Source organism: Gossypium hirsutum, chromosome D10, assembly GCF_007990345.1.
Source record: "Gossypium hirsutum isolate 1008001.06 chromosome D10, Gossypium_hirsutum_v2.1, whole genome shotgun sequence".
In the NCBI taxonomy this organism is placed as follows: domain Eukaryota; kingdom Viridiplantae; phylum Streptophyta; class Magnoliopsida; order Malvales; family Malvaceae; genus Gossypium; species Gossypium hirsutum.
The window spans coordinates 53,832,828-53,845,887 of NC_053446.1; the positions used below are offsets into that span (position 1 = coordinate 53,832,828).

Here is a 13,060-nt window from a genome sequence, read left to right on the forward strand (position 1 = left end):
GATTTCCCTTAATTGTGCCTATCATAACGTGATATTTTACTATGATGGAATATTTTACTACTTTTAATTAGCTAACATACCTTAATTCCAGAAATATGAATATATTAGCAATTTTTACTGAAGACCACAAACTAAACCATGCCTACTGTAACAGTCAATAAGCAAAAACAACAAAAACAAAACAGACCTTTCGAGGAACTTCGAATATGAAAATTTCGTTCCACTTTGCAATGCCTTTATTTTGATGCTCCATGTCTGAAACTAAGGGCTTCACACATCTTGTCCTCGCACTCTGAGGGAAAAGTTTTTGCTGATCTGTTGCTTGACCATCAACGACAAGGCGCAAAACACAAAAGAAGTTATGGCTATTACCATCATTGATTAAAGGTAAATCCTGCCAAATACACCGGGTCATATTTCTGTTTACAAGTAATTAGGCTACAAAGAAAAAAGAAGAGAACTGATGTTGCAAAAGCATCAATCATAATAGAACCTTGGCAAAAAGAATCTGCACAGCAACAGAATAGCGTGCTTCCCTAGATTCCTCCGCAACATTTAACCTGTCTGAGAACCTTGGAGGAGGAATCCAAACTGAAGCACAGTCACCATGATGAAGTTGGTCAACCACATTTGAATCTTGCTCAATTCTTTTCAGGAACAGGTCATCACCAAGCTTATTCTCTACTGTCAATGTTTGTAAATCCTCTTCATCCAGGGCAGAAAAGGCCATATCTTCATGTCCAGAATGAGCACGAGCCTCCTGAAAAAGAATAACTAGTCAGATGTTTGAAAGTGCAGTATAGAAATCAGCTCAGCATCTTCTTAAACCAAAATCAAGATGCAAGTTCCAATTGACCTCAATCAGCTTGGTCGTTTTTTGTTCAAGCTCTAACTGTCGTCTCCATGATAGAATGGTCCCTACTAAAGTTTCAAGATTTGCAGCACTGACATTTACATTCACAATGTTGGTGGCAGCAATGCGCATCCTCTTCCCAAGTCTTGAAGGTGAATTCACATCCGCATCATATGTTTCGAACCTTAAAAAGGAAAAAGAGAAATAATTATTACAAAGAACACCAAACTCATTAAAAGCTTGTGCACTTTTGCCACTCTCATTAGGGAAAAAATAGTAACTAGAACGAGGAAGAAACAAACTTGAATATGCCATCAAATGGCTCCACCAAGGGCTCCCATGCTTCTAGTTGCGTATTAAAGGTTGAAGCAGCAATAGAAGCAACGAGGACTGCATTCATAGCCTCCAACCGACCGTGTGTCGCCAACTTGATATTAGCAATAGTCACATCAAATAGTGGTGTCATCTGAAACAGTACAAATACATCATAAAAATAAGGCAAATCATGTCAAAAGGTCCAGGTCATTAGTTTAGAAAACATACCATTCCATGTAGGCTGTCTAAAACAGTTAGAGAGAAGTATCTTAGTTTAATCTCAGCAGTAACGTTTTCCCGTGTCTTCGGCTTCACATAATCACCAATAGTGTAAGCCAACCGTGTTGATGGCTTTTTTGTATCAGAGCATGCAAGAAAAGTACAAGCCTACAGAGAAACAGGAAGCAAAACATCATTATTATTTTTTTCTTCCAAGTAAAATTCAGACAATAAACAGGCATAGACTAAGATTATATCAGATATGAGCTTCAATAAAAAAGCGTACTTTTTAATAGACATTTGTTTCATTTTTAAAAATGATAGACAATCACGGACTGAGTTTAACGAGCATTCTATTTACCTGATTTTCAACTTTCCAAAGGCTCCAGCACTGGTGTGCCTTTGAGGTTGAAGATTTTGAAATTGGCATTTCAGGAATGTTGGCTGGGTTAACAAGATCCATCCTTGGGCAGCACAAAGAATCCACGCATGGGGTTTCATCTGTTCTGGAAACCACACACCCCAAAGAAGCATAACCAGGGGAGCAATTGGGTACCAGAAGAAAACTTCATCAAGACCTTTCCCTGTAATTTGGGCCACTTTTATAAATTTTACCGGCTTTGCAGAGATTTCTGGATCATCAGACTTAAAGATCAAACCCTGAGCAGGGGGTTCTAAGCTGGAAAAGGGGGAAAAATACAATGGCAAATGTCAACAGAAACTCATAAAGAGACCAAAAGATATCTATGATAAAGAGCTTAACAAAGAAACGTTCCAATATAAAGAGAACTAACCCTTCCACAATGCAATCACCCACTGTGGCATAACCACGGCGAGATATAGGCCGCCAAATTGACACCGGTCTACGATGTTCACTGCCTACATCCCACCACATTCTCTCAAAGTGACGGGTTGACACATAACAACTACTTGCTTTTGATATTGACCTGAGAATGCTCCATCCAGATGAACTAGCGCTCTGGTCACCTTTTTTCTGACTAGCACGATCATTATCCACAGCAAACCCAGGAATAGATTCCTTAATAGATGCATAGGACAAAACTGAATTCCATAGTAGTAGATGACTCAGGTCAGTACTATTTTCTCTGGACGGGCATGTGGTTGAAGAATGGGCAGAAAATGATCCAATAACATTGTCCAAACGCCAGATGCTAAATCCAGAAGCAAAATGCTGATTTGATGGTATGATCATCATGCATTCTGAATAAGTTGTAGATGTTACAAGGTCAGAGCGCAGGCAATATACAGCATGATTTGGTGGTGGATGTTTGCCTATATTTGCTATGCAACCCATTGAAGTATACCCTAGGGGCGGAACTGGCATCCAAAGGCAACAGTCACTGTCAACATCAGAATGGTCATCCTCTCCTTCCAATCCAAGGACACGAGAGAGAGAGCCAATAAGATTAAAACCCACTGGCTTCCGCACACGGCCATATGTATTACTTACTGCTAGTACAACCTGTGAAGGAGGAATTGGCCTAGAGAACAATAGAAGGAAAACCATATTAATAGTAAAAGCTTAAGATATTAATGAAAAAAATATAAATGTAGCAGATACAAGTAATTACATTAAAAACACCATTTACATTCAGGAAAGCTGGATAATATCTTTCTTCAAAAAGTAAACTCAGTGAAAGAAGCAATAGCCAGAACAAAGTGCAGAAATAAAAAGAGCCATTAAATATTAAAGAAAAAGAAAAGAAGAGTCAACAGAAACATGGAAGAGCATTAATGTCAAAGAGACGACTAATATTAGTTCCAAATCTTGAAATTTTACTAAACCTAAGGCTCGTAGTAAATAATACTAAAACTGTCAAGCATTTCCATCTTAAAATATCAAAAAGAAAAATAAATACTCTCTTCAAAGACATCTTCCTAGCCCCACTTCCCAGTCATAATCTATCTCAGCCAAAAAACATTTCCCCAGAAATCAAAAAAGACCCAAAGACAGATATTCAGACTAAAAACAAAAACATGGCCCATTAAACACCCAACTCATCCTCAGAAAAAAGCCCGTACATCATTCCCATAAAGGTAGGAGTTAACAGCATAGACCAGGATTTCGTTTTAATTTGGATATATGCCATGGTTGAAACATGGAAAATCATCTTTTACCTAGATGTCACACAATCCCCCAATATAACATAGTTTGCTGGAGCCTGTGGCCTCCAAATAGTAAGATTGTTATGAGATCCATTTTCTGCAGACATTAAAACAAGACAGAAAGAGAAAACCAAAAAGAAACAGAATGTTAAAAAAAAAATAATTAAGATAAAGCATCATACTATTTCAACTAAATTGAAGAAAACCTTTAGGCGACACCCAAATTCTGTCAAAATTGATGCAAGGAGCTAGAGGAATTGAATTTCCAAACTGTAATGCTGCAGCTGCTTGGTTCAGTAGGTTAAGTATAAGAGAAATTACACCTAATGAAAGATGAATACAAATATCAGTTAACATCAAAGACATGTTTGTTTTGTCTTTGATGGAAGTATATCCCCCCGAGATATCCAGTGGATCCAAAATGATAAGACCAGAACCAGCCTCAACAGTCAGATCCTTCACCAAAGCACGAATCCAGGTATCATTCTCCTTTGATGCATACCTATTCATAAGATAAATATACAAGAGAAAACATTTACATTATTCTGACCAAAAGCTTGATTTTCATTAAAATGCCAAAAAGAATATTGTTCAAAAACCATGTATGGAAATAAACATGAACATTCAGAAAAATAGAAGGGAAAAATATAAAGAGAGACAGAGAGAGAATGTTTACACTAATATAGAGAATAACAAAAACCAACAGAGAGAAGTTACTGAATAGCATAACAACATTAAAGTCAATAGGACCTATCATTAGTCATGTATATTAATAGTTCCACACAAGATATTGCAGACAACTTACATGTTATGTTCTGTTAAGGAAAAATAAATAAGATTGTAATACGGTTAGTTATAGTTACTTCTCTTTTAAGTTAGCATAAAACTCAAACTGACCAAATAAATGTCAACATAAAGAATAATTACATCGATGTGTACTAGTTTGATTTCCATATTAACATTCCACAAACAGTAAGGAATCAATACATACACAGACATAAGATATAAGATTGCATGGATTCCATCCATACGTGGGTAAATCAAGACAAGCATACGCATATTATGGGCTAGTCATATACACATATCCTTATCTACCTATCTGACGTCACAGAAGTGTACATGTTAGAGAGAGAGAGAGAGGGAGGGAGGGAGGGAGAGAGAGAGAGAGCAAATTTTCTGTGGCTTAGATCATGTTTGCAACCATATATCAAATCTTCACTGCAACTATATTTTATGTCAATTTTATTTGTAACTTAAAAACCAAACGCTCCTACTTATTTTTCTCGTACCAGTTTTCACACTAAACAGCAGAAAGAAAAAATCCTCTGAGAAATCATTTGCTGCCTCTTATCACACACCAGCAAAATGAAAATAACCATGAGAATATACAAAAATATAGAAACCAGATCGGGTGCAGCTCTTACATGAAGTTCAAGTCCATTTTTGCACGTAAAAGCTTTTCACCGTAAGACGAATCATCCAAGTAAGACTTTGTACCATCAAAAAAGGTAAACTCTGGAGAAACAACCTAACAACAGATGAGAAAGTTTAATCAGGTATTGTCAAATCAGAAAAAAATAGATTTCAGGAATGATGAGAGATGGATCCCAATTAGCCAAGTAATATAAATGTTTTCCAAAGTTTCAAACCAATGAATGAACCACTTCTAGATCCCTATTTGTCAACTCTTGATAATACAATGCTTATATGATGCAAGAATCATTGTGCTGAGAACTACAGCAACAGCAAGGACAATTAAGAAAGGTCTTAAATAAAGCCCGATGTTAAAACTAGGTAGACAGCAAGCCTATACTGCCAGTGGACTATAAATGCAAACTTTCACAGATACAGGCATGCTAACATTTGGTCAAACTCAGCTCCATATGCATAAGCAAGCAAGGAGCTTTCTGTAAACCACTGCCACTCTTACTGAGGAGGTGCAATTTACATAATTATTAAGAAATGCATATCTCATTCCAAGGCATATTTTATCAAGTTAGTATTTGTTTCATTTAGTTTCCTAACAATCTATTTCATTTTGCAGCACCAGAGACAGGATTCAGGAACGGAGCACGTTCAAACTTTGAAGCAACAGTTGAAAAAGTTGATAGAATAATGATTGCAGCAGAGAGTAGACAAAACAATATAAGATGTATGCAGATGCTAATTATTGGAAATCTTTCCCATTAACTGCCTCATTTCAGCATAGCAAGAAATATTAATAAGATACAACAATGTTCCAAAACCATGTCCCAAAAAAAGAGGCAATGTCAAACCGATATTTTAGTAACATTCAATTTACAGAGTGAAACCAAGATGAGCACAAACATTCATATGCTAATACATTACAAAACGTTCAACAGCTTGAAATTTAGACTGCCACAATCCCTTCAGAATATTCAAGAGAAAAACTTATCTATTTTAATTATTGACTTCAAAGAACACAAAATCTAGCATAAAACCAAATAAAAGGATCATAAAATCCATTGTTTTAGAAGAGGGCTAGGGTGGAAAGTACATGCTGGCAGCAAAGTGAAACCAGAGTTGTGAGCAGGAAAATCTCAATAACAATATAGGCTTTAATGTGAAAAGCCAACAACTACAGGTTTTTCACTTTAAAAAACTCCACCTTGAAGAATTATCTAAAATATGCAACTTTTGAAGGAATTATACATACCTGAGCTTCAAAAGTGAAACTCTCCACAGAATTCTGGTTGTCTTCTAAATCTGAAGAAGCCTTTGAAGCGTTTATTAGCTCCATACTATCTACATTCTTCTTGTCTCCATCAGAACTTAAATTATCCATCAACAATATATCAACATCATCTTCTGGTGAGACTGAATAGCTGCTATCATTGCCCAAGTATGTATGCTTTCTCAAAAGTGAACCATTCTGATGGAGATATTTTTAAAAATACAATCAAGAAGTTTATAAAATAAAGACAATTCTGATAAAAGTTACATGACAGAAATTCTCGATCATGACCATCAAATACTCGATAACAAAAACATAACATATAAGCTTTGCTCTTTATAGAGAGTATGAATATGAATAACTCAACCATAAGACAAGCCATAATAACCTCTCATTATACAGGGAACAGTATTCCACATTATAACACTTTTAGAACAACATATTCTTGAAGCCAAACTATATTTTCCAGTATGTAAAATTCACCAATTTCATACTTAATAGGTATGCCAAGCAAATAACCAAATGAGAAGTGACAGCTAAGATCACTTTGCCAATGCCCACAAATATCCTGGTCACGCAGGTGTTGACCATTAGCTGGAACTATTACCATTTTAGTGTGATCATTTAGAATTAGTTGTGAAATGCAATGGACTTTATTCATAATGATTATGTGGTTGGCTATTTTATATGATGACAAAAAATGCAATACAAAACAGACATTCGAACACTTGTACTCAGAAATATTTCCAGTTCATGTCTGACATTCTCATTGGCATATTCATTTATGCAAAGTAGCTGAACAATATCAAACAAAACACAAAAGTTTAGAAGCACAAATACCTCAATTTTCACGTTGACAAATCGCAACCTCTTACCACATCCAATGATAACAATAGGACAAAAACTTGTAGAGTGAGACTCCTTAGCATCATTCTCTTCACTTAAAATGATAGTCTTTCCACAACCATCATACGTATACTCATAAATGCCATGGGAATCGGCAACCAACTGTCTACTCGGTGACAAGTGCACAACATCATCTTCCTGTTTATAAATACTATCAGAAAGCACGATGCTATTATTTTTACTTATTGGATCGTTCTTTGGGTCCATCGTTTCTTCCCTTCCAGTTATTGCCCCCAATGCTGGTACAAAAAACTCACCCAAAGCAAGAAGGAAATCCGGCACAACAAGTACTCGAGGCTGCTGAACCCGAAGCACAAATGATTGGGAGGATAGTCGCCATCTGTAATCCATTAAGAACATCGTTGAAATGGGTACATTTTCAAAACAGGCTTCAGGATTCACTCTGCTCGAGCTACGCTTGTTTAATAAATGTGGAAAGTTTCCATTGGAAGCTTGTTTCGAAGCATCAGCAGAAGATCCAAGCATGAGTCTCATTTCAGGCTTTGTATTGGAGCGGATATCCAGAACAGAAAAGGTCGGAATAGTCAGATACAAATCTGTTTCTGATAATGAAGTCATTCGGTATGATACCCAAAGACCTTCTAGCTAGAAAAAAGCAAGAGTATGTGTAAGTGAAGGCATAAAACTTCAAACTAATTCAAAAATATCCAATCAAGGCTATTTTCTTTTTACTTATTACAAACAATACATGCTTAGTCAAGAGCAAAACATTAAACAAGAAAATAAAATATCTAGCCTCAAAAACAAACAATAGCAATAACAATAGTAAATAAATATCAATACTCACAGCTATACGAGCTAAAGGTGATTCCTCATGAATGCCATTACACAATTCCAACAATGCATAATTGACTTCAACTGCCACAGTAGTTACACTACGTGATAGAAGCATCTGACTATTCATGTTGACCTTATCAACCAGTAGCCTCATTGTATCTTTAGAACCAGATTTGCCGCCACGGAAACTTGGAGGCAGATTTGGGGTTTCATTGAAATTCATAGTTGTACAATTCAGAATAACATCATATTCTTTATCAGACATTACACCATGCAAAAAATCAACCTGCAGAGAATAGCATCAAAAGGAATTAACTGAAGAATTTTATTGTAAAAAGGAATCACCAGCAAGGTACTCCAATCCAACAAAGCCAGATTTCATATAATATGAACTTATGAAATGAAACTAAATACTATTAAGAGTTAAAAATTAAGAAAAAGAGAGCAAGGGATACAACCCCTGATATATGACAAGAAATAATGAAAAAAAAAATATTTGGAAACAATGCAGCCACCATTATTGCAAGGCTGGCCATCAAATCTAGTCAGCATTACAAAGTATAGGAAAATGAGAGTTCTTAAAGAAAACAACTGAGAAATGTCCATGTTCAGTCATAGTGCTTAATAGTGCTAAAACTGAAACCAGTTAGGCAGTGTAAGACAGTCTATTATGTATTCATATAATCGCTAAACAAAAGATTAATTTTTGGGTTGCCAACTTCAATTTGAAGGACTCAGATGCCACCAACGTGTTTTTGATAGGGTAACTGTGCACAAGTATCAACAGCAAGAACTTGAATCTAGCCCAGTACAAAGGTTTGCAGCCATTATTAAGGGGAAAAAAGATAAAAGGGGAAAAGACTTAAATGCAAGATGTAGTTTCCACAGTTTTCAGTATGAAAGAACTTGAATCTAGCCCAGTACAAAGGTTTGCAGCCATTATTAAGGGGAAAAAAGATAAAAGGGGAAAAGACTTAAATGCAAGATGTAGTTTCCACAGTTTTCAGTATGAAGGAACAACTAACTAGCATGCACACAATATTACCCACTATATCAACCTAACAAAATGGAGCAGCCACTATAGTACTTTAACAATTATAGAACACCAAAATTTCAAGTTCAAAAATTACCTTAACTTCCAAAGCAAATGATGGGACTTTTCTGAAAACATCCCTCAAACTCCGTCTAACATAAACATCGAGCCCTCGGCCTTCACGAATCAGTGGTTTACCAATACAACCATCAATTCCCACGTACATGTTTACTCCAAGAATCTGCAAATTTAACACAATTTCAACCATAACTTAATACTAAGTTGAGACACTGCATAAACATAAGCAATATACCTCAGCATGAAGAACATCAAGATGAACAGCTGAAGGGTCTTTTTCAGGAAATCCATGCCAAGTTATTTCATTAGTGACCTTTAGCAGACCCACATCAAGTTGAATGAAGCTGCAAAAAGAAAATATATTAATAATATTCACACAATTCAGTAATATAAACATCTTGGGAAGTTCAATTTCTAATTAAAAAGTATCCTATTCCAGCATTTGCTAGGAAGTCCCATATCTACATTTATTGGCAGGAACAAAACTTTTGGTTACATGGGAAGCAAGGAAGGCAGTTTCCCGATATTCATTCAGATCAAAATTAAAGTTCAAGACAGATTCTCAGCTCAGTGCAAATTCAGACTTGTTCCTAATAAGATTTTTGTTAATTGGGATCGGATAATTAACGTAATGTGCAGGTTTTTGACAGCATATTGGGTGATTCTGTAACCATTTCATAGTGTTTTTTTTCCCAGTTCATAAATGTAGCAAACAGTTTTGCTTATATTTAGATAAACGAAGCATCTTATCCCAAATACAAGGTCTATGAAGAATAAGTAGAGGAAACAGGAACAAGGCTAATGACATTCAAAAAGAAACAAACAGAAAGAACTTTGCAAACAGATGCAAACCTAGAAATGTGCTACTTATGTTAACTGTGCTAATTGAAAGTTGAAACATTTTTCAGAAGTTACAGTTCAAGAAAACATTGATCATATTGACAGAAATAGTTAGCTATATGCCATGTAAATTTACACTCATGTGATTTGCTAACATTCAAGCATAAACTAAATGAATACAAGGAAAGCAGTTCTCGATCTTCCGAGTTTTTACCATACAATCTCAAAATTGTTTAATGCAAAATTTTAGAGAAATTGGCTAACCAAATGAGTACTAAATAATAACATGGGATAACGGAGTATAAACTTACTCTCTGCTCAGTGAATTCCTTGGAACTATAATTATAGGAGTGTCAAGTGTGAGATCCAGCTTCAAAGCAGTAGTCCCATCAATTTCGGATTTCTGAATTAACCACTCGAAATCGCCAACTTTATCAACAAGTTTTATTACTTCTTCAGTATGTGGGGTGGCAAGCTCCATAAAATAAACTGTTATCTGCAGAACCGAGTTTCCAGTCATTTTTAGATACAAAATAACAAACACTGTGATAAGAACAAGAAAGGTGGGAATAGTCTAAGAATAAGTGAACAACTAGACTTAGTGCAACACAAAAATGATCAAATGTTGGCTATTTGTGAATGCGAGAACTTCAAATGTTAAAACGTTAACCATAACTTAATGTGCGAATGCTAAAACTGAACACAATTCAAACTGTATCCCAGCATACCTCCTGAATAAACCTATAGAGGAAAACAATTCGAACGGCAGAAAGTCGCCCAAACAAGTTGTAATCATACCCTTCATAATCATCATCTCCAGCACTGAACGAATTGAATTTGAACTGAAAAAAGGAAAATGTGAAACCAACAAACATGTATACAATCAAAAGTAATCTAAATGCCTCATATGCCAGCAAATGTATATCAGCATAAACATTGATGTACCTTTATAAGGGATTCAACCCCAGGATTACGTATATCACATAACCAACCTAAGCAGTTATCTGTTCCAAGTGACATATCACAAAGTCTCAAATTTCCCAATGTACCTTCAATAGAAAGGGATGCCGGATGGACCTTAGTAGGAAAAGTTTTTAAAAAATAGTCAGAAAGTAGAAAATTATGAAACCAAATCCTAAGTCACATATGCACAAGAAATTTAAAACCACAGTTGAGCTGACCTGGAGTTTATAGATATAACAAAATCAAAATAAAATATGAGAATCAAATTCAAATTGCAAAAGAGAAACCATAAGAGACAAACATTATTAGGTGATTAACAAGATGTTTATCTTCACCTTAAGATCTAACAGGAAACTTTCTTGCACAAACATTGCCAACTGAGATCCATCCTCCTTGTTAAGAAACACAGTGACACTACCAACATTCATGTTCAAATAGAATACAACACGAGCTTTACCATGCCCCAGCAACCCATCAACACGACCACTTTCTTCAGCCTTTTCTTTATTCATCAAAGATTTATCATCCAATGTTTCATGTACATCCATAACACTTGCTGGATAACTCATAGAGCCTAAATCCAAGCCAAACCCAATCAAAGCAACTAGAGTTGGTCTGTTGCAAAAAAACTCCAGCTTGGACATGCGAATGCTCATCTGATAATTTCAATTGAACCAATTAGCTGTGTAATTCAGTCAAGTGAAGGAATTTTAATGGATGTCAATGATGCATATTCTAAATACCTGTGTGTCTATGCCATCATAAAAAGGTGAACCAGAACCCCTCTTTGAGAAAGTAACACATACAAAATCCAAATCATCACCACCTTGAGCTTCATAAAATATCTCTCCAGAAAGTCTCTTTCCTTGTAACAAACTGTTTTCATGATTTAACACTTCAGAAGACTCAAACCCAGAAGCATCCTGCATATCCATATATTGTGAGAGAGCACCAGGATCAGTCAGAGACATAAATTCAGGCAGAGCATCCTTGAAAGTATCATCGTCATCTAGGTGCAACTCAGACATCTGGTTTCCATGTGAACCACAAATTTGATGGGATTGAAGTGAAGTGTCATTTTTCAGCACAGAGCAGGCCAAGTACTGTGGATCGCCTGACAGACGACCTTGAAGCTCATCCTTTATTTTCAAAGAATGCAGCTTTGTCTTCAACAATAGATCACTCCCCAAACTAATCATTGTCACCTGTAAAAAGATATTAATAGCAACAAATAGACAAATAGGTAACTCAATGGAATTAAATATAGTTACTTGGGGTTGAAATAAATAAATAAATAAATAAATAAAATATTTAATGAGAGAAGACGATATACAGTAGTAAAAAATCTAAATAAGAAGCTAGCAGAATGGTAATTCTGCTGGAGATTCCAAAAGGCAAGCAGACATACCCACCCTCAATAAAATAAATCATATAGAAAGCCAGGCACGATATCTTCTATTTGTTTGAGAACATTGAAATATATTTATTTTTACAGAATAAAAGAAATACACAAGAATATTTATTTGAGACTGTTGAAAGAAATAACCAGTCACTTGATCTTTTTTTGGAGAATACAGAAAGCTAACTCCCTATATGGAGATTACTGGTATTTCATTTACTAAAAACATCTAGTTTTAATGTTATAGTGCTTTCTCACAAGACTAGATTTGTATACAAGTAATCATATGGAAATATCTCTTTCCAATCCCATGAGTGGAATTTGACAACCCATATAAGCACCTCATTCATGACAATCTTCAAAAAGTTTTTGTTTCTTTGTGTGCGATCAATAAGGGTAAGAGAAGACTGATGCCAAGGTGAGACTGAACTGGCAAGCCCAATTTGCACAATACCACAAGCAAAGCTGATGTACTGAACTCTAGGATGATTGGCTGAGACAGAATTTACAGTTATATTGCCTAAATGGTACGTTCAAATGTTTAACCTAGAAACCATGTTCTATGTACAAGATAAATATCCCTACTCCATGACATAAAAGAGAGAACCTTTTTCAAAAAAAGAGAGAACCAGAAGAGCATATTCCAGATTAGAAATTTGTAGAGAGAGACAAATAGAACCCCTTTTCAAGTATGATGGTAAGCTATAAGTCACCAATGAAACATACAAAATATCCACGTCAGAGTTTGAAATGAAAAACAAATGGTTCCACTGCAATTCTACCACGGGGTAACAGCAGCACTATGACTGAGATTCTCAGAACAATAGGGTTCAG

The 13,060-nt window shown here is 35.6% G+C and overlaps 1 protein-coding gene across 1 annotated transcript in view; it reads right to left on the reverse strand.

Moving 5' to 3' along the window:
• LOC107916244 (uncharacterized) overlaps window positions 1-13,060 on the reverse strand; it is a 38,794-nt gene that overhangs the window by 11,372 nt on the left and 14,362 nt on the right. The window contains 21 exon segments of the mRNA XM_016845404.2: window positions 188-394; window positions 494-760; window positions 857-1,037; window positions 1,156-1,319; window positions 1,397-1,555; window positions 1,749-1,930; window positions 1,933-2,066; window positions 2,182-2,889; window positions 3,527-3,611; window positions 3,721-4,016; window positions 4,939-5,042; window positions 6,192-6,407; window positions 7,050-7,721; window positions 7,924-8,199; window positions 9,044-9,187; window positions 9,260-9,368; window positions 10,176-10,360; window positions 10,593-10,706; window positions 10,810-10,941; window positions 11,163-11,483; window positions 11,571-12,032. Of these exon segments, the coding sequence (XP_016700893.2) occupies window positions 188-394; window positions 494-760; window positions 857-1,037; window positions 1,156-1,319; window positions 1,397-1,555; window positions 1,749-1,930; window positions 1,933-2,066; window positions 2,182-2,889; window positions 3,527-3,611; window positions 3,721-4,016; window positions 4,939-5,042; window positions 6,192-6,407; window positions 7,050-7,721; window positions 7,924-8,199; window positions 9,044-9,187; window positions 9,260-9,368; window positions 10,176-10,360; window positions 10,593-10,706; window positions 10,810-10,941; window positions 11,163-11,483; window positions 11,571-12,032 (5,118 nt within the window).